Raw genomic sequence first — 23,963 nt, 5'->3', positions numbered from 1 at the left:
CAAAGAGCTCAACAAGTGAAAATTAGCATAAGCTAACGCAAAGAGCTAAACAAGTAAATATTAGCAGAACTAACGCAAAGAGTTCAACAAGTGAAAATTAGCAGAAGCTAACAGTATAGAGCTCAACAAGTAAAATTTTGCTGAAGACAACATTAACTGCTAATCTCTAAAGACCACTGTTACTCAGTCTGCATCTCAGATCTTCRTCTCCTTCCAGCTGAAGATCGGTGGGACTGACAAACCTGTTGATATTAAATTGATAGTTTAGCTGTTAGCAGATCTACAAGTGGCAAAAGTTAATTTAGAGGAAGCTAATTGGTCTGCTAATTAAAAAAGCTAATCCACTAAATGAAAAATTAGTTCTGCTATTAGCCGTTAGCAGAACACTGCCCACCAAAATACCAAATTACACCAAACATGAGATGAAAATATCTGTAGACCAGGATGCTATTAACGACCCTCAGGAGGGAGAAAGGGGACAGTGATTTGCATGTGAGTTCAGGTGCAAACAGCACAACTTGCTGCTGTTTAAAGCTTGAAGGTGTTTGGAAGAGAAGCAAATCTTTTTTCAAAAAAGGCTTTTTTTTTAAACAGAGATTTACTAGAAAAAAAATCCCTTATTCGTGTAAAAATGCCACTTTATTTAAAAAAACACATAGCCGAAGCTTGAGTGTTTCAGCTACAAAAATAAATTTACTCTGAATTTACTTGGGTTATTTTCACAAACTTTCCTTCTGCTTTTATTCTCTTTGTGTTTTGATTGTTAAATTTGACTGTACATCTGTAAAACTATTTAACGTTTGCAGTAAGTAAATAAAACCCCCTCCCTCAATAGGAGTTTTTAGCGTGTGGCCTTTTCTATTAAATTTGAAAGTTGTAGCAGTGGTAAACAAGTCTCTCCCCGAACCTGTTGGGCCGTCGAAGAATCTCAACTGTCAATTAATGCATTCATGGTGGCCAATGGCTCATTTGCAGTTCTGGGAACGGTACAAGGCAGTAATTGAGTCACGATAGGCCGTGTTGCTTAGAAACGATGGAGCGGAGCTGGATGGTGATATTTTCATCCAAGTGAGCAATATGTGGTGCGTTCTGCAGATTCCTACAGCTGCCACCGCACTGAGAAAATATAAATTAACTCAGAGTTAAATTATCTTCAGGAGTCCTCCGTGGCCGAAACTTGCCTCTGTGGAAAGTGTTTTAGCTGCTGCATTTAACTAATAAACACATCATTCAGAGTTTAAACAAGTGGAGATCTGAGACTTCCTCCATCTTTTATAAAAATATTTAACTGACTGCATGGATTTTAATAAAAATAAAAGGTTTTACTCTTTTTTGTGACTCMTTCAGAAGAGAGTAGCTAAAAGAAAACAACTAAATGTAGCTAATTTTAGCTTCTAGCTACTATTCCTTCCTTTTTACAACAGGTACACTTCTGTTACATTTACATTTCAGTTGCTTTTTTTCTACTTTTAGGTAATGATTTGCCATTTTTAGCTTTAGCTAGCCATTTGCTGCTTTGAGTTTTTAGCTAACCTTTGCCTCTTCTAGATTTTAGATAACCATTTCTTACTTTTAGTTAGCCATTAGCTATTTAAGCATTTAGCTAGGCTTTTGTTCGTTTAGATTTTAGCTTGTCTTTTGCTACTGAATTTTGGCTATCAGTTTATAATTACAACTTGTAGTTTAGTACTTTTAGCGTACTACTTTCAGCTTTTAGCTACAAATTTGTTTCTACTTTTAGATACCTAGCTAGCCTAAAGCTTATTTTATCTTTTAGCTATTCTTTTTTTTTACTTTTGAAAATTAAGCTAGCATTTGTTACTTTTAGATWTTAGCTAAGAGTTTTTTTTCTTTTGGCTAGCATATTTGCTATTTTAAGCTTTTAGCTAAGCTTTTGTTACTTTTAGACCGGGACTGTGTCCAAAACAGCAGGCCGGGTCCTCCGAAGGTCGAATTTGTCGGCCGCATACGTCACAGCGCCGCGACGAAGGACGTCCAAAACCGAAGACTCCTCCGATGCGGCCGACAAATACGTCCTTCCTTTGGCCCGAATCGAAGGACAGGTCTGATGGATCCTTCCCGGCCCAGCGTATCCCATAATGCATTGCGGCCCGACCGGTGATTTTTTTATGCTAGTAATGGCGGATGAAGCGAGACAAAAGAATACATTTTAAATAAAAATATGGTGATATAAAAATTTAAAAAATTTAGCGGTTTTTATCATTTGTATAGACATGTTTTTAAATATTATTTTTTCGTCATAAAAACGCGAAATAAACATGAACCCACAGCGGGTCAATTAGTTCTTCAAATGATACCTTTAAGTTCATTTTATAGTTTTGTTATATTAATAATGCTAATGTATTGATATTTTTCTAATTTTGATTTAAGTTTGCTTGTTTAGCGTCGTCACAGTTGCTAGGTGACATGACGTACGCCGGGGTAAGGAGTGGAGGCTAGACCGTCCAAATTCACAGCCTCTTTTTTTCCGGTCTTACCGGTCTACCTAGGACCCGGCCCGCCGCGACCGGGGAGTCTGGGTCCTCCGGAGGACCCGGCCTGTCGTTTTGGACACAGCCTTTATCTTGTCTTTTCTGCGCCTATAATTTAACCATCATTCTATTACTTTTAGCTTGTGGTTTAGTACTTAGCATGCTACTTTAAGCTTTTAGCTACAGGTTTGCTACTTTTATCGGCTTTACTTTAAGCTAGCTTCTGGAATTTTCAGCTAGCTTTTTGCTTCTTTTAGTTTTTTAGCTGGCATTTTTTGTAGGACTGTGTCAGTAATGGGATAACTTTACCATTAGATTATATGATTTTAAAACCCTGGTATGAAAGGATACGTATTCCTTGGAGGAGCACTCGGTTTTAATTTTATTTTATTTTAGACGATGCCTGAATGTTGACAGTAAATGATCCTTTTGTCCATCGGTCTAATTCTGGTTGCAGTCTGACATGAAGCCAGGGGTCTTGGTGTCGTTTCCTAAATGATACGTTTGAACTGAAAGGGGAAGGTTGTCTGATTTCATAATCACCCTGATCATGGCCCTGTCTGTCTCCCAGTATACAATTAGCAAATACTCTGCAGCAGCGCTGTTGTTAAAGAGGGGGAAAAAACCACATGCTTTGTGTCACAGCTTTACAGAAAAACCTCTGTAAAGCATATTTCTTACCCTGTCGTTACAGAGGATGTTCAGCTCTGGCGAGGACGTGGACGGCAGCGTGTACGAAATGATGTGCAACGCAGGTGAGCGAGGAAGACGAAGGAACGTCTGTAATGAAAGTGTCTGTCAAAGATGTACTTCCTGTCACCTGTGAAACAACAGCTCAGGAAGCAGGACGACTCACTCTGTGTCTCACAGGTGCAAACAAACAGCAGCAGCAAGGTGAGGATGAAGAGCGGGAGGACGATGATGTGTACACACAGCTGGGGGAGAAAGATGGCTCTAACCCCGATCAGAACCCAGAGGAGGCCATGGTCATGGCTAACCGCCCGCCGGAGCCGACTCCCAGGCCTGAGTGCATGAAGGCGAAACCGTGCAAAACCCCCTACATCGCCCAAGGTACCCACGTGTTTTTATACTTTTATATTTTACAAGGTATTTCATTTTATTTACAAATATCTAACCATAAAAATATACTGACCTCTTTAAAGCTTTTACCATTACTTTTAGCTACCCTTTTGCTACTCTTAGCCTTCACCTTCTTATTTGATACTTGTAGCTTATAGCTACCTTTCTAGTACTTCCAGGCTAGCATTTTGCTATTTTTAGCTTTTAGCTTCTCCTTCGATACATAACTATTAGCTTCCATTATGGTACTTCTTGCTTTAGCTAGCATTTTGTTGTTTTTAGTTTTTAGCAAGCTGTGTGAAACTTTGAACTAGCATTTTGTTATTTTTAGGCTAACATTTGACTACTTTTAGCTTTTAGTTAAAATCCTGCTACTTTTAGCTATTAACTGCTGTTTTGCTTCTTTTACATTTTAGCTAGCTAGGCTTTTGTTACTTTTATACTTCGGCTTGTCTTTTTCTAAATTTAGCTAGTTATTGGATTCTTTTAGCTAGTGTTTAGCTTATTCTAGCTTTTAGCTGTTTAAATTATTTTATCTTGTAGACGCTTTTAGCTAGTATATACATTTTAGCTAGTGTTGAGACTCCAAGCTAGTGTTAGATTTGTTTAGATGTTTAGATTCTTTTAGCTAGTTATATTGTTTTAGCTTCTGTTTAGATTATTTTAGCTAGTGTTAGATTATTTTTGCTTGTGTTTAGATTATTTTATTTATTAGACACCTTTAGCTAGCATTAGGATTCTTTCAGCTGGCGTTTGGATTTTCTTAGCTTTTAGGTAGTTTTAGATTTTTAATAGCTACTGTTTAGATTATTTTAGTTAGTGTTGTATTCTTTTAGCTAGTGTTTAGATTATTTTAGTTAGTGTTGTATTCTTTTAGCTAGTGTTTAGATTATTTTAGTTAGTGTTGTATTATTTTAGCTAGTGTTTAGATTATTTTAGCTAGTGTTGTATTCTTTTAGCTAGTGTTTAGATTATTTTAGTTAGTGTTGTATTCTTTTAGCTAGTGTTTAGATTATTTTAGCTAGTGTTATATTCTTTTGGCTTGTGTTTAGATTATTTTATTAGATAGATATAGATTTTCTTAGCTTTTAGCTAGTGTTTGGATTATTTTAGCTAGTGTTATATTCTTTTGGCTAGTGTTTAGATTATTTTAGCTAGTGTTATATTCTTTTGGCTAGTGTTTAGATTATTTTAGCTAGTGTTATATTCTTTTGGCTTGTGTTTAGATTATTTTATTAGATAGATATAGATTTCTTAGCTTTTAGCTAGTGTTTTGCTGCCTTTAACTTTAACAATGTAGTTTTAGCTTCTTCATTCCTTCAGCTGTTTGTCATCCCACTAAAGACCAACAGCTGATAACAGATAATAAAACTTCAGCTGCAGCCGAGATGCTCCGAGTAAAAACGAGCCGCAGGTTTAAGGTCCTGGAAGAGCTACAGCTTTACTGCTACTGAACAGAGCGATAAGCTTTTCTACACGTTTGTTTTGATTTCCTAAACTAACAACAAACAAACAAACAAACAAAACGGAGCGAGGGCAGACAAAGACTCGTTTGGCTGCGAGTTCTCCCAACTGTTCAATTTCAGCTCGCCTGAATATTTCATGAGGCTGAAAGATCCAAAAGTGGCCKGTATTATTACGGCTTATGAATCATTAAAGTAGCCGAAAACACGCAGGCCTCCAGAATCAATTGTTGTTTGCACAAACATCATTACACCCGTCTCATACCGACACCTCCATTCAAAACAGAAAGGTTTAGAGTTCCCTAAAGGAGAACGTCACTTTCAGAGTCTGTGTTGAGAAGGATCTTCAGCTACTACCACAATATCTACAAAATTATCTGAGTTAAATCCATTTTTGTGTTTTTATTAAATGGTGGCCATCTTGAATTGGGTCGACTCCTGAAGGAGCATACATCCAATCACTAAGGGTCTTTAGAACACAACGATTTAAGATATTTTACTAACACTCCTGTGAGCATAATGGTCTATTTTTGCCTTTTGGCTAATGGACAGTAAACGCTCTCTTTCTTTTATCCTCGAGTGTGCAGGCGTTTTGTGGGCCAGTCCTCGTCCCAGCAGGGCTTAYGAAGCAAAACAAGGATCTGAGTCCTCCGCCGTAGGCCCCGTCTCCAAACCGTCCCCTCCGTAAACGGAGAGGGAGCTCCCATCTGCAACCAATCTTGTCCGAAYCAAGGCCAAGTCAGCCAGAATAAGTCATTACACGTGTTTTCCATCGTCCTCGTCTGTCCCCGGCCCGGAGCGTACGGGAGGGAGAGAGAGAGAGAGAGGTTTTCATCTACTGAGAGAGCGGAGCTTCAAAAACCGCACGAGGATTTCGTTCTGCCGCCTCGCCAAGAGGAGACGGTGGAGGACTCGGGCGAGGAGCCAGTTATCAGAGAAACTCAAGTGGAAATAAAGCTCCTTCTGTTAAAAGCTGAAACGTGAATAAAATGTGGTTCTTTGRAGGGAACCACACTGATCCTCGTATCGGTTCTGTGTTTAAAGCATTTCAGCGTTTCAGGAAGGATTGGGGACAAAATGGCGGCAGCAAAGGTCAAAGAGAGCTGTGACACCAAGCTACGTTTGGTGTGGAGACGTTGACAAGAAGACAGGAGACAGAACAGGAAGTGGCAGAGCTGAAGATGTTGAGGTCCTCCTTGGGAGGGACGGGGACGGATTAGATTAGGACTGAGACCATCAGAGGAGCAGCACCAGAAGACAAAGTGAGATGGTTTGGACATGTCCAGAGGAGGGACAGTGGGTATATTGGTAGTAGGGTGTTTTATGACATCACTAGACCGAGCCCCGTCTATACTGTCCACTGTTTGCATCTGTGACCACATGGAGGAGCAAAGATGGCGTCCAAACAGGGCGACAGCTCACAGCCGACAAAGTCATTATTGGATTAACATAAATTAAAGTGCCTGTGACATGCATATCCTTCAAATACAAAAAGTCAAAGAAAACGTCTTTAAATTTAAGAAACTCGACAAAATGCGCATGATTTTACACATTTTGTTGCATTACTCACAGATTTTCCTTTGAAATTGGCTCAGCCAAAGCGAAACAGGAAGTGACATCAAAGGGGAATTCATTAAAAAAAGAAACTCTCTGGTCTTTTTTTATTGAAACAATATTATTTGAACTCTGACTCTTCTCGCTGATAGTGACTTTAAATAATCTAGAGAAACACCATTCTTCTCCACAGTTTGTTATTATTGTAGCGATATTCTGCTCACGTTCCCCTTTGACATCACTTCCTGTTACTCCRCATGTGAATATCTCAAGAACGGTTTGTCTCAGTGGCGTAAAATTTGTTTTGCAACACACTAATTAATGTTATCTTTCCAAAAAATACATACCAATTCATTACAAAAATTTGATGTTATAGGCACTTTAAAATAATTCATAATTATGTTAATTTTGTTCAACAATCATTTAAAACAGCAAGATGATATAAGAAAAATCTATCATTTCTAAGTAACTATGATTTAAAGTAGATCTGAAGTTAGTCAATATATCAGGAACTTGGTTTTAAATTGAGTTTATGGCTCCATCTGGTGTAGGACAGACACAGTTACAGAAGAATATCAGTGGTAGTTAAGTGATTTTCACAGCTTCTGTCTATTTTCAGTGTTTCAGATGAAGAAAACATCTAAAATGGCTCCTGATGCGTCTTCACTTTTCTCTAAACAAGGTGAGTTTAGAGGTCATTCCTGCGTTATAGATTTTTTTCCACATGAAGAAACAACTTCACATACTTTTCTGCAGATAAACCTACAGGGCTGTCATTGTCTGTATGGTCAAAAAAAGTATCTAATCACAGCAGGAGGACTAGCCTGGCCCTTTCCTTCCTACGCAGTTCCGCTCAATTCTAGTTTCCCCAAAGTGAAGGACAAGGGTCTGGTTTTTACCAGGCTACAGGAAGACCAAACTGCAGATGTTTCTAGAGTCACAACAAAACTATGTTTATAGAAATAAAAAAATGTGAGTGCTGAAATGACTAAAAGCCTCATAGAAGTTATAGTCATTTTTACTAGTTTGATTAGCGATGGCAGCCATCTTGAATAAGACTGTCTCTTGAAATAAACTCCAACCAGTGGCTCATAAGATATTTTGCTAATAGAGAGAAAAATGGACACAGATACAAGAACTGCCCACCAAAGCATGGTTTATAAGCCACCATATGGACACAAAAAAAATAAAAATGCTATGGATTAAATGTAGTGGTGGACATAGGTCCACTAATTGGCTAATGGCTAAAAGCAGAACTAATTTTTCCTTTAGCCGATTAGCTTTTTCACTAACTATGAAAACCGACAGCAGACCAATTATCTAACAAACTAACATTAACAGGTGACGCGTTGTCAGCAAACTTTTACTTGTTTAGCTGTTTGGTGTTAGCATCCACACTTTCTTTTTTTGACTTTTTATAAATATGTTTAGAGGTTTAATGTAGAYGATGCTATATTTTAGTTAGATTATAAGTTAGCAAAGTTAACTTATTAATTAGCTGTATCCACCACTGGTTAAGAACACGCTAACACAGTTAGGTCCCAAGAAGGATAGAAAGATATAAAAATAAAATCCTTCCACGTGTACATTTACAAAGTGATTTTTCTTGTTCTTCTGAATATATCAAGATTTAACTTTTAAATCCACATGTAGTCAGCTTGGCTAAACTGTGTATTTTTGTTGTCGTTTATTGCAGGACATAAGCAAGAAAGCAGCACCACTTCCACCTACGACACGTTTGTACCAAACCGGATGCCCAGCCTCGATCGACTCATCGAGCTCCAGCAGAGGATGAAGACCAGTTCCCTGTCTGTGGACGAGGTTAGCAAAAGGTTAGTTAAAGGTTCAAAAGGTGTGTTTTTGGATTAAAGCCCTGGTGTTTGCCACCATAGGAGAAGCAGAGTCCCCTGAGAGCCAACATGGTCAACAACAGAGACGACGTCTACGGTAAATTAGAAATGTGAGGTCTAAAAAGGCAGAGCGTCCCGATGTTTAAGTTACTCCCTGATACATGTGAATGTTTCTTCTCTCCCTGCAGATAAAATMWACAATGCTCATCAGATGCCAAGTAAGTATTTAAAATGGTTCTTCAAATGAACACAGAAGACCTTTATAACTGTAGTTCCTGCAGATACAGTATTAGAAAATGATTTTGGTAGGGAAATGGTGTTTAGTCAAATTACCCGGTCCACATCTATGTTCTCCAGAAAGCTTTGTTCTCCCAAGTATAATGAAAGTTATGAAATATCCTTGGCTCACGCTTTAAATNACTGGCTGGGGAACATAGGAACTGGCTGGGGAACATAGGTACTGGCTGGGGAACATAGGAACTGGCTGGGGAACATAGGAACTGGCTGGGGAACATAGGAACTGGCTGGGGAACATAGGAACTGGCTGGGGAACATAGATACTGGCTGGGGAACATAGGAACTGGCTGGGGAGGTACTGGCTGGGGAACATAGGAACTGGCTGGGGACCAAAGGTACTGGCTGGGGAACATAGGAACTGGCTGGGGAACATAGATACTGGCTGGGGAACATAGGAACTGGCTGTGGAACTTAGGTACTAGGGAAGATGGACACCAGGTAACATGGGTACCAGGAAATTTAGGTACTGTTGAACATAGGTACTGTAGAACAAAGGTAATGGGGAACATGGGTACAGAAGAACATGGGTACCATGGAAAATATGTACCAGGGAACATAGGTACTTGGAAATTTATGTACTGTAAAACACAGGTAGGAAATTTAGGTACTGTAAAACACAGGTTGTAGGAAATTTAGGTACTGTAGAACATGGGTACAGGCTGAGAAATATTGGTATCAGGAAATATAGGTATTGATTGGGAAACGTAGGTACTGGAGAAGATGGATACCAGGTAACATGGGTACCAGGAAATTTAGGTACTGTTGAACCTAGGTACTGTAGAACAAAGGTATTGGGGAACATGAGTACCATGGAAAATATGTACCAGGGAACATAGGTACTTGGAAATTTAGGTACTGTAAAACACAGGTAGGAAATTTAGGTACTGTATTAGAACATAGGTACTGGCTGAGAAATATTAGTATCAGGGAACATAGGTATTGGTTGGGAAACGTAGGTACTTGGGAACATACATACAAGAGAACATAGGCAATGGGGAACATAGGTACAGGAGAACATGGTACCAGGGAACATAGGTACAGGAGAACTATAGTTGGGCAAAATCATATCATGTGCAATTAATTACCAGAAAAAAAGTAATCGATTATTTTTTGGCACTTGGCAATTAATAAGATTAATGCCACCAGACAGACTGGAGATTTCCCCAGTCAGTCCGCTCGATGCTCCTCTCCCCTTCAAATATGAAAAAAAATTTAAATTAATTATATAATAATATATTCTTTAATTTATTTATCATACCTCTGATTTTACTTAGTCTATCAACACAATTTAAAAATGGACCCATGGCCTGAAGTCTGTTCTTTTGACACAATTGGGAACAGATTTTTACGGAGAGCAAATCTTTCCCACTAGAATGATTTAAATTTGTCATGTGACTAGGATATGAGGGCGTCCAGGGACTCCAGGGGATTAATTGTCATATTAATCGTTATCGGCTAAATACCACAATTGTGATTTTTTTTTTTTTGCCAAAATCGCCCAACCCTATTTCCCCAGAGAATTTTAATTTTCTTTTTCTGTAAAATCTCCTTACCTCCATAYTTTACAGTGAATCAGTGTCAGAGAGGGAACCAACGAGCCGACTCTGAATCTTACAGCAAAACTCACAGAGTGCAGCAGGTACATTCCCCCTGAAAATAAGTTTGACTTGGTTGTAAAATAAATATATTCAACTTAATTTGTTTTCGTTTTGCAGATTTTTTGGAAAGCTGACAAACCATGAACGCTTGTTCATGTAAAATAATTTTCTGTAACATTTTATATCTTATCAGTTTTATTACCCCATCAGTTACTATATAAGAACTCCATTTCAACAGATCTGCACTATCCCTTCAGTCCTAATCAAATCATTAAAATAAAAATGTATAATCAAACATCAATACAATGTATTTTATTCTGTGAATGATTTTGTGAAATTATAAATAGTTATGCCTCTAAATAAAGTTTTTTCTAGATGTTTTGGACTGGAGAACTTTAGATTTGTCTCCTCTAGAGGGTGCCATTTGTCTAAAAATGACCATCAAACTGAACGACTGAAGCAAACAAACCATCTGCTGAGCACAGAAGCACCTGCTGACCTCCTGTAGGCCAAGAGGCAAGCAGTGGAAAAATATCTGCATACGAGTGTCTGAATAAACAACAACAACAACAAAAAAWTTTCACGTGGAGGCTGAGGAGCTTCATGCTGCAAACAGGAAGCATCACGCCGGCGAGCACATCAGCTGAAATATGTCAAAACCAATTAAATTAAATCAAATGAAAAAATGTAAAAGTGACTTGTTTGCTTGCCATATTGAATGGGGGACGTTCACAGAGGGGTAAAGGAGACTTGTTTTGTTCGGCTCCCACGGTGCGAGCACCTGGATGATTCACACAAACGGAGGCCCTCACCGTATATACATGTTAAAAATCTGAATTTGCTGTCATTTATGAAACCATTCAGGGCACAGAGTCTCTCTCACACAGACACCAGTTTGTTGCCCTGCCTGTGGCTCGGTGAATGGATGACTGAATGAATAGGAGCTGCATGGGGAATTCGGTGAATGCGCGGCTGAATCCGAGCGCCGCTCTTAAAAAACTCAGGCAGAGGCTGAGGGAGCGGCGTGCCAACGGAGCAGCTGGGTACACGCCGGGCACATTTTTCTCTTCAATCATGCTCTTTGTGAATAATATGCATTAACGCCCGGCCCTGCTTAGACCTGCCAGTTAGCCTTTGGAGATGATCCGGCTTCAGCACCCCGTGGCATCTCAGGCATATGTTTGCCCGCCACCTGCTGAGGGGGGGATTTCACAACAGAAACAGCAACATAGGGAGAGAAAAAAAAAGGAGGAAGAAAATAAGGCCTGGGATCTTCATCACGTATGCAAACATCTAAGGGATGATTCCCTGATTGTAAAGAGACACAGAGAACATCACAGGTTTGTTAGCGCCCACACCAAACATGTTTCTGAGCAGACCTCACAACAACATATCAGCCGTGTGGTATTTCTGAACAGTGTCACATTGTGGGATTTCTAAGGAAAGTATTTCTGGACAGTGTCACGTTGAAGAGCAACAGTACGGTATTTCTAGGTATTAAAGATTAACTGTAAAGTATTTCTGAGTAGTATCACATTGAAGATCAACAGTACAGTATTTCTTTTTTTGTGTGTCACTTCAGTAGAAAACGAAACCAAATATTAGTTTATTTAGTTTATTTATTTCTTCATCATCAGTGACTTTTTTATATTAAGTGAAGAGAAAATAGAGACAGAGAGAAAAACAGAGAGAAGTAATTAGAAAGATAGAAAGATTGAAATTGTGATTAGAAGTATATTAAATATACACCAACAAAACACAGGACCACACACCCAACATCTGTCCGCTCACCTGAAAAATAAATGGATAAATACATGGAGGGCATATATAAAACTATACACATACCCATACATATATAAAGATATACATACATACATACATGCCTACATTCATAAATATTGTCAGTATATACACACAGACATATATACACACTCAGTGACCAGTCAGAAACAGTACAGTATTTCTAAGTATTAAAAATCAACCGTAAAGTATTTCTGAGCAGTATCACATTGAAGATCAACRGTACGGTTTTTCAMAGTGTTAACAGTACAGTACYCCTAAGTATTMRAGATCAACCACGGTATTTCTGAGCAGCGTAACATGAAAGATCAACCGCATGKCATTTCTAAGTGTTAAAGATTAACTACACAGTATTTCTGAGCAGTATTCTAAACATCTAACATCAACTGTRTGGTATTTCTAGGCAGCACCACATCAAGCATCAACAGTTAAGTATTTCTAAGCATTTATCAGACGTACAGTGTTTTTTTTGGCAGCACAACAACAAAGAGCAACAGTATTTCATTACCTCATAGTGTATCTACTTTAMAACAAAAATGTCTTATAAACACTGAAATGATCTAAACTTAAAATAATTTCACCTGGTTAACAGAACAAAGCACAAATAACCTGTAAATATGTCCTTTTTATCAGCTTAAATGCAACAAATTGCTRCATTGTTTTTCTTCAGTTACCTAAAATGTGTTGTTTCTGTGATTCTGACCTTCCCTACCCAGAAAAGCTAAACGTTTTATTGTGGTCAAACGAACACATGGGATGGAAAAGTTTGAATTTTGGTATGTTTTTGGCATTTATGCTCAAATTTAATTTAAGTATGAAGTAAAAAGACAGCTTAGGTTGAAATGTGAGTTTGAATGCTAAGGCTCAGTGTTAATGGCGGTCCACCACCCTGCCTTGATCCCTGATATTTTAAAGTTTCATTAACATCTGTCCAGCAGTTTCACAAGAGATTTGTTAACAGACACACAAACACACAACAAGACACGGCAGAAACTCCATCGCCCACCTTTTGCGTTTCGGGTGATAAAGATTGAAGCAATCAGGCTGAGATATTGGACATGTTTATTTCCCAGCATCAGGCTTGGTTAGGTGGACAGGTGGGATTAAACAGTCAACGCATCAATAACAATGTTCAGCCACTAAGTGATGGTTTTTTTTTATCAGCGGAGACTTAAAGAGCAAAAACTGTCGCCTCACTTGTGTGCTGAACCTGTTCCACGCTGCTGGAACAACATCGGGATAACTTATCAGGAGTAAGTAGTCCACAACCCTACACAACGCTACTTTCTTGGGCACGTAAGGCACATTTCCTCGCCTGGTTCCCGTCTCCACAGCCTCCAGATTAGGGCAGCGGATTGTTGCACAGCTGCCTCCCAACATCCCCGATAAAAATCAGGCAATTTCACAGTCAGTGGTATTCTTTCATCCCCTAATCCACAAGCCTCACACAGTTCAAGATGAACCTGACTGTGATGAGAACAAGCTTCTTGTTTTTTTGAGTCAACCTGACAGGTTAGTGTGGATTTTCTAATGTGGAACAGTCAGCCAAACTATCTTTGTTTTTGTACTGATATGTACTTTCTAACAGAGCATGCAGTCTTTTAAGTAAAGATTAAAGTCATTGTTAGGATTTTGTGATGTCTGRCTGTTTTAAATTTCTGTACAGCTTGAGAAACAGCTTTTTCTGCAAAAATACAGAAATACTGAAATATTTTTTGTCAAAAAATGAGCTATAAGTAGCAGAAAACTTGTTAAGAATTAAAACAAGCATAACACTGTCTAAAAGTTAAAAATGAGCAAAATACTAGCTAAAAGCTAAAAGAAGTCACATAGCTACAAGTTCAAAGAAGCAGAATGCTAACTAAAAAAAGAGCAAAACACTAGCCAACAGCTAAAAGAAGCATGATGCTAACTAAAAAAAGAGCAAAACACTAGCCAACAACTAAAAGAAGCATGATGCTAACTAAAAAAAGAGCAAAACACTAGCCAACAGCTAAAAGAAGCAGGATGCTAGATCAAAGTAGCAAAACACTAGCTAACAGCTAAAAGAAGCAGGATGCTAGATCAAAGTAGCAAAACACTAGCCAACAGCTAAAAGAAGTATGATGCTAACTGAAAAAAGACCAAAACACTAGCCAACAGCTAAAAGAAGCAGGATGCTAGATCAAAGTAGCAAAACACTAGCTAACAGCTAAAAAGGAGCAAATGCAGCCCAAGTAGTGAAACTTACTTAAAAGCTTAAAGAAGTAAAATGCTGACTAAAAGCCAAGAGAAGCAAAATGCTAGCTAACAGCTAAAAGGGGTAAAACACTAGGTCAAAGCTATAAAGTCAAATGCTAACTAAAAGCAGCAAAAATCTAGTTAAAGGGTAACAATGGCTAGAAACCAAAGGAAGCTAATAGCCGGCTGAAAACCAAAAGAAAAATGTGAGAGGAATAAAGTAAACCTTTACCTAAAAGCTAAAAGTAACAAAACAGAAACCAAATGTAGCTAATAGCTTTTAAAAGGGTAAAAGCTGCAAAATGCTTAAGCTAAATGTTAATTCAAAGCTAAAAGTAGCAAAATGCTAGCTGAAAGCTGAAATCAAAATTGTGAGATGAATAAAATAAAACATTTAACAAGATAAAAGCAGGAAAAAAGCTAGATTACACTCAAACAAATGTTAGCTTAAGGCTAAAAGTAATAAAAGGCTGAAAGCTAAAAGCAAAATTCTAAATAATTGTAGTGAAATATTAACAAAACACTAAAGTAAAAATGAAGGAAATGCTAAATATCGTTCTTCAGAACTGAATTTTTAAACAACATACAATTTTCAGAGATAAATCTTCAAGTTTGATGAGAAAAGAGCTTATCTTATACAGACTTTATTTAATGCTCACATTGAAACCCACTATCAGTCATAGATACCACCACCCCCCCTCCTCCTCCCAAGTTCACTCATTTTTTCTGAACCCAACATCCATTTGCAGAGCGATTCTTCCCTCAAGTTCAAACAGGGGACAAAAAGGTACTTCACAGGAAGAAAAAAAAGGGGGGGAGGATTAAAAAAGGGAGTATGAATCAAAAGGCGAGGAAGTGGAATTCACTGTACAAACGTTGGGGGAATTTCAATGTCCGCCAAGTAACAGTGGAGCTCTGTTTGGTCCGTTCGCAGGCAGAGGGGTGAAAAGAGCAGCAGCCTCAGCGGGGCACATCTATTCTGACGAGTTCCTGCTCACTAAAAGGCCTGAGCGAGGTCTGTTTGTTTAAGAGGGGATGGACCCGGCTGAAAAAAACGTTGCACTAAATCGCCTCATGGTTTTACGGGTTCGCTTCCGACGTGTTTATTGGACAGGCATAAAACCAAACCTAAACGTCCCGTTTGCTGTTCACATTTTTTTAAATGATTTCATGATTCAGACACACTTTATCAAATCTCATTTAACTGAGAAAATAAGCTTATTAGATAATAAAGATCATCCGCCATTGCAATTTAGGGTAAAATAGTTTTATTGCCGTTTTGGTCAACAATACTGAAAGCGTAAACCAGGACAATTTCAAGCAAAACTCTAAAAATGTTACAAATCTTGCGAAAACAAGCAAAAAAAAAAATACATAAATGTCTTGAAGCCTAATGTGCTTCTCCTGAACAGTCGTACAAATTCTAAATAAATACGACCTCAAATGAACTATAAGTGCTGAAYGTTTTGAGAAATCATGTTTTTAGATTCCGCAAAATATTTGTAGAAACTGATCAAACTCAGAACGGTACAGAAACTTTCTATCTTTCTCATCTCTGATGACAGAAGAACGGCAGCTAAACCCTGGAGGGTGCGAAGGCCGACCCTCTCACCTCACATCGCCCCCGGAGTCCAGCCCCAACCTCGCATCTGGTAAAGGGCACAGGGACACCATCCTGTGCCCCCTAGTCCCCCCGCATTTGATACCAGGCCAAGACTGACCCGACGGAGCCTGCCAAGGACCCCCTGTCTGCGGGCCCCCGAGCACCAGACTCAGGGGCCCACACTGGCCTCTTTGCCTTTTGAGGCTTTGGGAAGATTAATAGGCCTCCTCCGTGGAGCGCCTTTGTGAGGCAGCGCCCAGGCGTGTTCAAGCTGTCGGGTTTGCCGGAGACGAAAGGAGCAGCGGCTCATTCCCCTGCAGGTCGGTGCGTCTGTTGCTACGCTGCAGTTTTTTTTTTTTCAGCGACTCGGAAAAGGTCACATCCGGCGCCGAGATCAACCGCCGCAAACAGAGACACCGTCCCCCGGTTTTTGAGCTGAACCCCATTTTTTTTTCTAGAAAAATCTTAAATTAGTTTTTATCTATGTGACAATCTTAACCTAAAATCCACCGTATGATCCCCTCAGCTGAGCAAACACACGATCCCATCCGCTGCCGGCTTCGGTTTGGTTTATGGATTAATGCTGAAATCAGTCACAACAAGCATGCAAATGTTCGTATCGTATTTGCACAGCCGCTCTCGGAACGAGGAACTAATCGCGCACAAATAGACGGGTCAGCGCCGCACAACAGATTCATCTGTCGCACTTTAGCCGAAGCGCCGATCATCTTCAGCTTGTTTTTATCTCCTATACAAGAAGGTCTGCCATCGGGGTTTTAGGTAGGATTTTGGAAGAAAGCATCGACACTCGAAGAGTGCACCCCCCTCACCAAAGTTTATGAAATTTACATAGGGGGGAAAAATGAAAATACCAACCTCCTCTATCCAAGCCAGCACCATTTATTCTTCACGTTTCTTCTTCTGGCTTCATAAAATAATTGGGGTCACCCCTGCCATCGCTGACGAAAGTTTAAGGAAAAAACAACTTACGGACCAAAATGTCCTAAAGATTGGTACGTTGACCTGAGAGTGTCCTGAGGCCTCGCTGGCTAAAAGAAGGTGTCGGAAAATTGGGTGTCCAAAAGACGCCCCCAACACCCCTCCAGCTAAAACCCTAACTGCCATCTTTATTTCTATGATCTTGGCTTTGATGCACYGCACCAAGTTTGGTTAAACTAAACTCCAACTGTCAATCACAGAGGTATAAGGGTGATGATCTGGGCTTGTGTTGCTGACGTCATCTGTCTCGACAGCTGAAGTTGGACTGAAATTGGGTCATAATGAGTGTACATCTGWAGAAATCTGATGAACACAGATGGAAATCAGATACTATCCATTGTTCACRTCTTTGGTGATGTAAGAACAACAGATAAACCCTAGATCAACAGTCCCCAACCCCCGGGCCATGGTCTGGTCTGTGGGTCGTTTGGTACCGGGCCGCACAGAAATAATAAATAACTTACATTATTTTCGTTGTATTTAGTATAAAAGTCTGAACACTGTTTTTTCTCTTTGTTACGTTCATCTATGACTCACTCTTGACGCATGTCAAGACGCTTGTCTTGGTGAAAACTGACGTCTTTGGAAAGTTTTTTTTACAACGGGGAAAAGTTGTTGGCGCACGTCAGGAAGAAGGTTACATACAAGTACACRGTGGGTTGACGTTTATTATTACRAAATACCAGTTTTTGTGTTGGTCGTATCATTTTATTTTGTTACATTTATCCGTCRTACCGTCATTCTGTGAAAATATGTCTGGCATTAAACCGGTCCATGGCGCAAAAAAAAAGGTTGGGGACCGCTGCCCTGGATGGTGCGAAGGCTGACCCTCTCACTTCACATCGTCCCCAGAGTCCGGCTGGGCCACGGGGACACCACCCTGTGCCCCCTCGTCACCTTRATTCCTTCCGATGTCAACTTTTGGAGTCTACCCTACTCAAGATGTTCTCTAACTTAGTCRACACAAAAATAGTTCAAACAGTTTTACAGAAACTGAGTTCACATTTATTCTGGTTGTAGCTGGGACTGATCCTCAACACGTCCTGTGCACCAACACACTGTTCTACCACTACTGGGCAGGCTTTTGTGCAACTCTTAGGAAAATAATCATTGTATTTACGTTCATGAACTTTTGGAGATGGCCCATTCAACCCATAAAACCAAAAAGATGGTCTTTTTGCCATCAACGTATCCCCTCAAACCTGCTGCAAAACACTAAAAACTGAGACTTTCTTTAAATAAACTCTAAACCCTGAGCTGACAACTTGAAGAATTTTGTTTTTTTTTTTTAAACTGAAGTTTTTTGGGGAGGTGGGGGGGAGGGGTTATGCAAAGGTTTTTGGCCTGAAACCATTTTAATGATTTTTCTTCGCACTCGGTTGCAGGTGAGGGCTTTTGATTCCTGGCATGTCACGCCTCCAATAGAGCAGCTACCAATAAAAGCCTCTCTCACCCTCTCCCTCCCCCTCATACACTTACAGTATGTACACACACACACACACACACACACACACACACACACACACACACAGAGCTCGAGCTGCTCCAGGTGCCAGGGTGTGAAGAGATCAGCCAATCCCAGGCCTCATCTGAAGCTGGATGGTGGCCATCGTGTTATTAAAAGCTACGGGTGAGCTTTGCTGCTCGCCTTTTTCTCTGCGCTCCAAACGACTTGCAAAAAAAAAAAGAAAGAAAGAAAGAAAAATGACTTAGGAAACAAAACAGCGTTGAGTAGAGTTTCCCAGAGGGGGTAAAAAAAATAAATAAATTTGAGTTTTCTGCTGGTTGTCTGATAAACAAAGCAGAGCACCACAGCCGCCGTCCGTTTTCATAACAAGCCGATAAGGAATCGACTTTCGGGTCACGGTAACATGATTGATGTCTCCATCGCGCCGCTCTTTGTGACCGACGATAATTTCCAGTGATATTATTTCCATAAACATCATTAGAAGACAGAGTCGTTCCATCGCCTCAAATCAGGACTACTGGGAGAGCTGGAGTGGCTTTGATGAGATGAGATCACATTTTCGAGGGAGCTGCTTTCTCTTCGCCCGTAGCCAAAAACAGCCTAATTGTGTTTTGTCCCATATGTGAATTATTATTAACGGCGATTCATTTACCACACTTCCTTTGCCAATTTTCTAAATTAAAAAAATAGCATGTTGAGATTTACAGCAGCCACCCCCCCATTCGCAGCACCAGCTTCCAGCGTCTCTATGGCAACTTCCAATCAGCAGGGATGGTAGGGCCTGCCGGCCGTGTGCTTGGCGCGAGGCTCTGAGAGGCGCAGGTGGAGCACATATGGAACAATGGCCCTAGTGGAGGAAAAAAAAAAAAAAGAAGAAGAAGAAGAAGCACCCTGCCCGCCTGGATGTGCCAGCAGTGCCCATTTTAATCCCACCGTTACCTTCTAGTGCTCTCTGATGGAGATGTTCGGATGCAATCAGACCGYCGCTGGGCCCACGCCAAACCTCAAAAACCTCCGTCTCTATCAATTATAGATTATTCACAACTCAAGGGTCACCGGCCCCATCCCGATTGGTCCTCACAGCTAAAGTTTTACCCAGTTTTAAGAAAGTAATCACTTTACTGTGAGTTTTACAGCACATCCGTGGCCATACATTGGGTATTAATGACGTTTGTGCCTCATATGGGCAGTAAAGGAAGTAGTAATTTTATGGAAATCACAAGCATGTGTGGTAAATAAATCAATCATCCAAGCAGCCTTATCTATCACCGCACATTTTAGCAGTCAGCTCCATGTAGGTTAATTAAAGCACAATGGCCGAGGAGAGGACCTGGCACCCGTCCTGCTTGTGTTTAAGCCTCCTCGAGGCCCGCTGGGCCAGGCTGGAGCGTTCGACAGCCAGATGAAATGTGCCCATCTATCCTACCCCCCACCCACCCATCCCCAGCTGTATACATAAATCATCTGTAAGGGTCTCGGTTTGACCCTAAACTCCGTAAACCTGTTTTTCCCACAAATAACTGCTGGACACTCTTCAAAGCAACACTGTGGCATATTTAGCAGAACTGTGCTACTGCTAATTTGACATTTTATCTGGTTTGAGCTTTTAGATAAGTACTGTGAATACTTCAGTATTTACATAAATCATGTAAAGCAATGATGTTGACAGTTAGGGGCTGTGATTTTTCTTCTCAAGTCATAAGTTGGGGTAAAACTTTAATTTAATGCAGTGTTTTTTTCAAAGAATTTGCTCTAAAGTGTTTGTTTTCAGTTAAATCAAGCAAAAGTAAAACAAATACGTTTGTAGTATGGTTGTAGAGATGAAGATTAGTGAATTTTTTAGTAAGCTGAAATTCACAGTCTAGAAATTTTGCCAGAATTGTAATTTTTATTTAAAATCTGAAGATTTCGCTAGCTAGCATTAGCATGCTCATGCTCTGAAATTYGCAGAATTTGATTCAGTAAACGGGGTTTAGAGAATTTAAGAAGAAAAGTTGGAGTAAAAATAATAAAAAACACTTATTGTTGTGCATCAATGAAATTTAATCAACTTAAGTCTTGTTAAGGAAGCTAAAAAACACAAATCTCAAGGGTTTGCTAACTGGAGCTAAGCTAACATTGAATGCTCACACTTTGAAATGTGGAAGATTTAGATTAAAGACATTTGAGGATTTTGAACAAAAAGTTTAGTAACTATTATTGAGTATAAATAATAGTAGTATCCTTTTAAATTGAGCAGCTGAAATTCTTTTATGTAACAAAATGAGAATCGTAAGGTTTGCTAACAGGAGCTAAACAAACATGCGCTCACTTTGTAATTTGCAAGGTTTAACTTTTATAAAGTTTGTTTAGATGACTGAAGAACCAAAAGTGGTGCAACCATTGATGAATACCAGCCAAAGCGATGCAGCTTTATATTTTTTGGAGTTGAGCAACTTAACGTCTTTTAGCATAAATGTTAACATTTGCATCCTACATTATCTCATCTCGTTCATGAGCGGTTCTTCAAATTCAGTTTWAAGTTTGTAACAATTTTTCCAAATCTTTTTCAAGCCTTTATGTTATAAAACAGTTAAATATGTGTGTTTTAGCTAYGAGAAGCAATTTAAAAAACTTGAGATCAGCATTAGCCTCATCCAAATCTCATCTCCCACACTGGGAGKATCAGAGTGGAGGCACCCGGCTGATATGACTCCTCGTGGCCCTCGGCTGTCACTGATAACAACTGTATCTCATTATCCTCCTTGTGGGGGCCATGGAGGTAGTGGCAACCATAAACACCATCCTCCTATCGTTCCACAATGGGCCGACAAAAGGCACTCTGAGGCTTGAACCCAAGCCAACTTCTCTGTTCTCGTTGCCATGCACGGCAGATGTCTGGGTGAGTCTATGAAAGGTTACAGATCTGGGTTCCTCATAAAGACCATTCATAGAGTTGGTATCCTGAGGCATCTGTAATGTGACGAGTAGAGGTATTTTGTAATTCACTATGATTTTCCTTTTCATAGCTTCTTCAGAAAGGTTGTTTTTGAGTCTTCAAAACAAGTTAAATACAAAGGAAACAGCAATGAGCGCAAGATTTGATTCTTTTTATGTTGCGTGCAAACAAAGAAATTACCATTTTCTGTTGTGTTTGCATGTCTTGCCTAGATTAAAAAAAAACACATTTTGGACCTTAAACGCAAAGCTTTTTGGAAACATTTATCGCTTCTTGTACATTTGGGTTAAATTGTTCTGATGTTTTGTTCTGAAAATATTGAGTGTGATGTGAAAAGCTGGAAAAAAAGTGTCTCCGTTTCCTTTTGTTGTTCAAAATGAAAGCCAGAGGGATCTGGTTTGTGGGTGTTGCCATGTCGTATTTTTGGAACCAGAGTCTGTGCAGTTGGGATAGGGGGCTCTAAGCCCCACCCACTCCCCCTACAYATATTATACTRTAGAGCAGTGCTTCCCAAACTTTTCAGCTTTTGACCCACAAGATAAAAGCAGAGATCTGTGCCCCCAGCTGTTGTCGGCTGATAAATATTGTTTTCATGTTAAATAAACAAGAGCACTGTAACATTATTTATTACACTATTTTTGTCCATTTTAAGTACACTAATCTTATTATTTTGTAAAAATAAAGGAAAAATGTTCTTAGTTGTCACTTTTTGTGTAATTACTTCAAAAATATATTTTCAGGACCCCACCTTGATGTTTCAGGACCCCACTGTGGGTCCCGACCCCAACTTTAGGAACCACTGCTATAGAGTGTGTTTAATGTTTTAAGCTCAGTAATCAAAACTTGAATATTGTCAATAGTTTTTTTTTTAATTATTGAAACGATTTAAGAGGAAAATAAGAGATCAGGTCAGATTTTATGTAAATATTGATAAATATCAGTGATTTATTTTTGATCATAGAAATCAGGCTGAGAAGTTTTTGTCCTCAAGTCTATAACTTTTGTTTTTATTTTATTTGAATTGCCTGTGACGCAAATATCCTTCAAAACAAAAAGTCAAAGAAAGCATCCCTATATTTTAGAAAACTGGGATAATACACACGATTTTTCATATTTTGTGTACATAACTGGCATATTTTCTTTTGAATTTGACCAAGCTAAAATGTAACAGACATCATGAGGAGGATGATTTAAGAAAAGGGAAATCCCTGGTGTTTTTTTTATTAAAACAATATTATTTTAACTCTGACTCTTCTTCATCTCTCCCTGAAAGTAACTCAAAATAATATAAAAAAACATCATATTCTCTGGCACTGCTCTGTTCACATGAAACCCTCATGACATCACTTCCTGTTAATTCGCATGCTAATATTTCATCAATTGTTCATCTCAGCGGCATGATTTTTTTTTTGCAATGTTTTATCATCGTTATTGATCCAAAAATGCTTTCATATTTCTAGCAAACATTTGATGTTCCAGGCACTTTAACCCTAAGTAAAACAGTTTCCAGAGGTTTCTACTTTTATTTTATCTATATCACCCTTCCTCGCTTGCTTGGTTTCATTATTATCTGACATTTTATGAAGTAAATTAACTGAAAGCAATCAAGCTTTTAATTGTTAATGGAAAACAACACTAATTAAGTCTTTTTTTTGTTCACCTGCATGTTAGCATTCATGATTACAGGGTATTGCAGTGCAACACTGCATGAAAAGGAGAACCCTGGATCTGTTCCCCTTTCCAGTATTTTCATTCCCAGAAGCAAAAAGGCACATATAGTTTCAGAATAAGGGTGGTAATAAGTAAACAAMAGCACCGTAATCAGCAGACATCCTTTCCAGTGACTTGAACCATTATTAAAAAGGAAAAACAAATCAATCATTGCTGAGCGCGGTACCTCTGTTTTCATTAGAAAATCATATAGATTAAATGTTAACCAGAGCTAACTCTGTACCAGTGGGCTTCTGCCAACATAACAGATGGACCATTAATGAGAATAGCGTGGGGATCTTAGTCTATACACGGATACGAAGCTGCAACAACAAGCACAACACCACACTTGGCTTCCAAAAAACTGTTATTTATTTAGATAAAAATAGAGTAAGATAATCAGCGTGCACGTTCTATTTTTTTTATTTTTTCAAAGTCAAAGTGTTAAAATGTGCGAGATGACTAACAGCGTGGATGCAGGCGTGTTTTTGGATGTTTTCGCAGAGGGATCTGCCACAAGAGACTAAGAGAAATTGGAGGTAACACCTGTCACACACGTTCAGCGTCAGATATTAGCATCCGTCTCTTTTTTTGTTTGTTTTGCTGGTCTGTGAGCGGAGAATAATTACTCTTGTTTAAAGGTGTGCTTATTAGCGTTCACCAGGTTACGTTGGACATCTGTCCTAGAAAGCCAACCRGGTGTAATTGGCTTCCGTCGTACGCGCAGGGTGGCAGCGCTCGGCTTTAGCGCTGTGACGTTAGCTGTTAGCCGTTAGCGCGAACTGAAGTTTTGCGTCGAAAGTGGTGTCCAACGAGCTCCGCGGCGTGGTGTTGGCACAGTGTTCCCGTCAGGTCTGGTAACATATGTTCAGAACTCAGGAGGCTCTGGGT

At 39.4% G+C, this 23,963-nt stretch overlaps 1 protein-coding gene across 1 annotated transcript in view; it reads left to right on the top strand.

The window, feature by feature from the left end:
• Positions 1 to 8,553, top strand: part of LOC106514835 (B cell scaffold protein with ankyrin repeats 1) — a 29,427-nt gene extending 20,874 nt beyond the window's left edge. The window contains exons 8-12 of the mRNA XM_014004285.1: positions 3,187 to 3,247; positions 3,363 to 3,563; positions 7,209 to 7,271; positions 8,286 to 8,410; positions 8,482 to 8,553. Of these exons, the coding sequence (XP_013859739.1) occupies positions 3,187 to 3,247; positions 3,363 to 3,563; positions 7,209 to 7,271; positions 8,286 to 8,410; positions 8,482 to 8,553 (522 nt within the window). The remainder of the gene's footprint in view (positions 1 to 3,186; positions 3,248 to 3,362; positions 3,564 to 7,208; positions 7,272 to 8,285; positions 8,411 to 8,481) is intronic.
• Positions 8,554 to 23,963: the final 15,410 nt, after the last annotated feature.

This window comes from Austrofundulus limnaeus, unplaced genomic scaffold, assembly GCF_001266775.1.
Source record: "Austrofundulus limnaeus strain Quisiro unplaced genomic scaffold, Austrofundulus_limnaeus-1.0 Scaffold23, whole genome shotgun sequence".
Taxonomy (NCBI): Eukaryota; Metazoa; Chordata; class Actinopteri; order Cyprinodontiformes; family Rivulidae; genus Austrofundulus; species Austrofundulus limnaeus.
The sequence above is the reverse complement of the archived record's forward strand: the minus strand, read 5'-3'. Positions and strand labels throughout refer to the sequence as shown.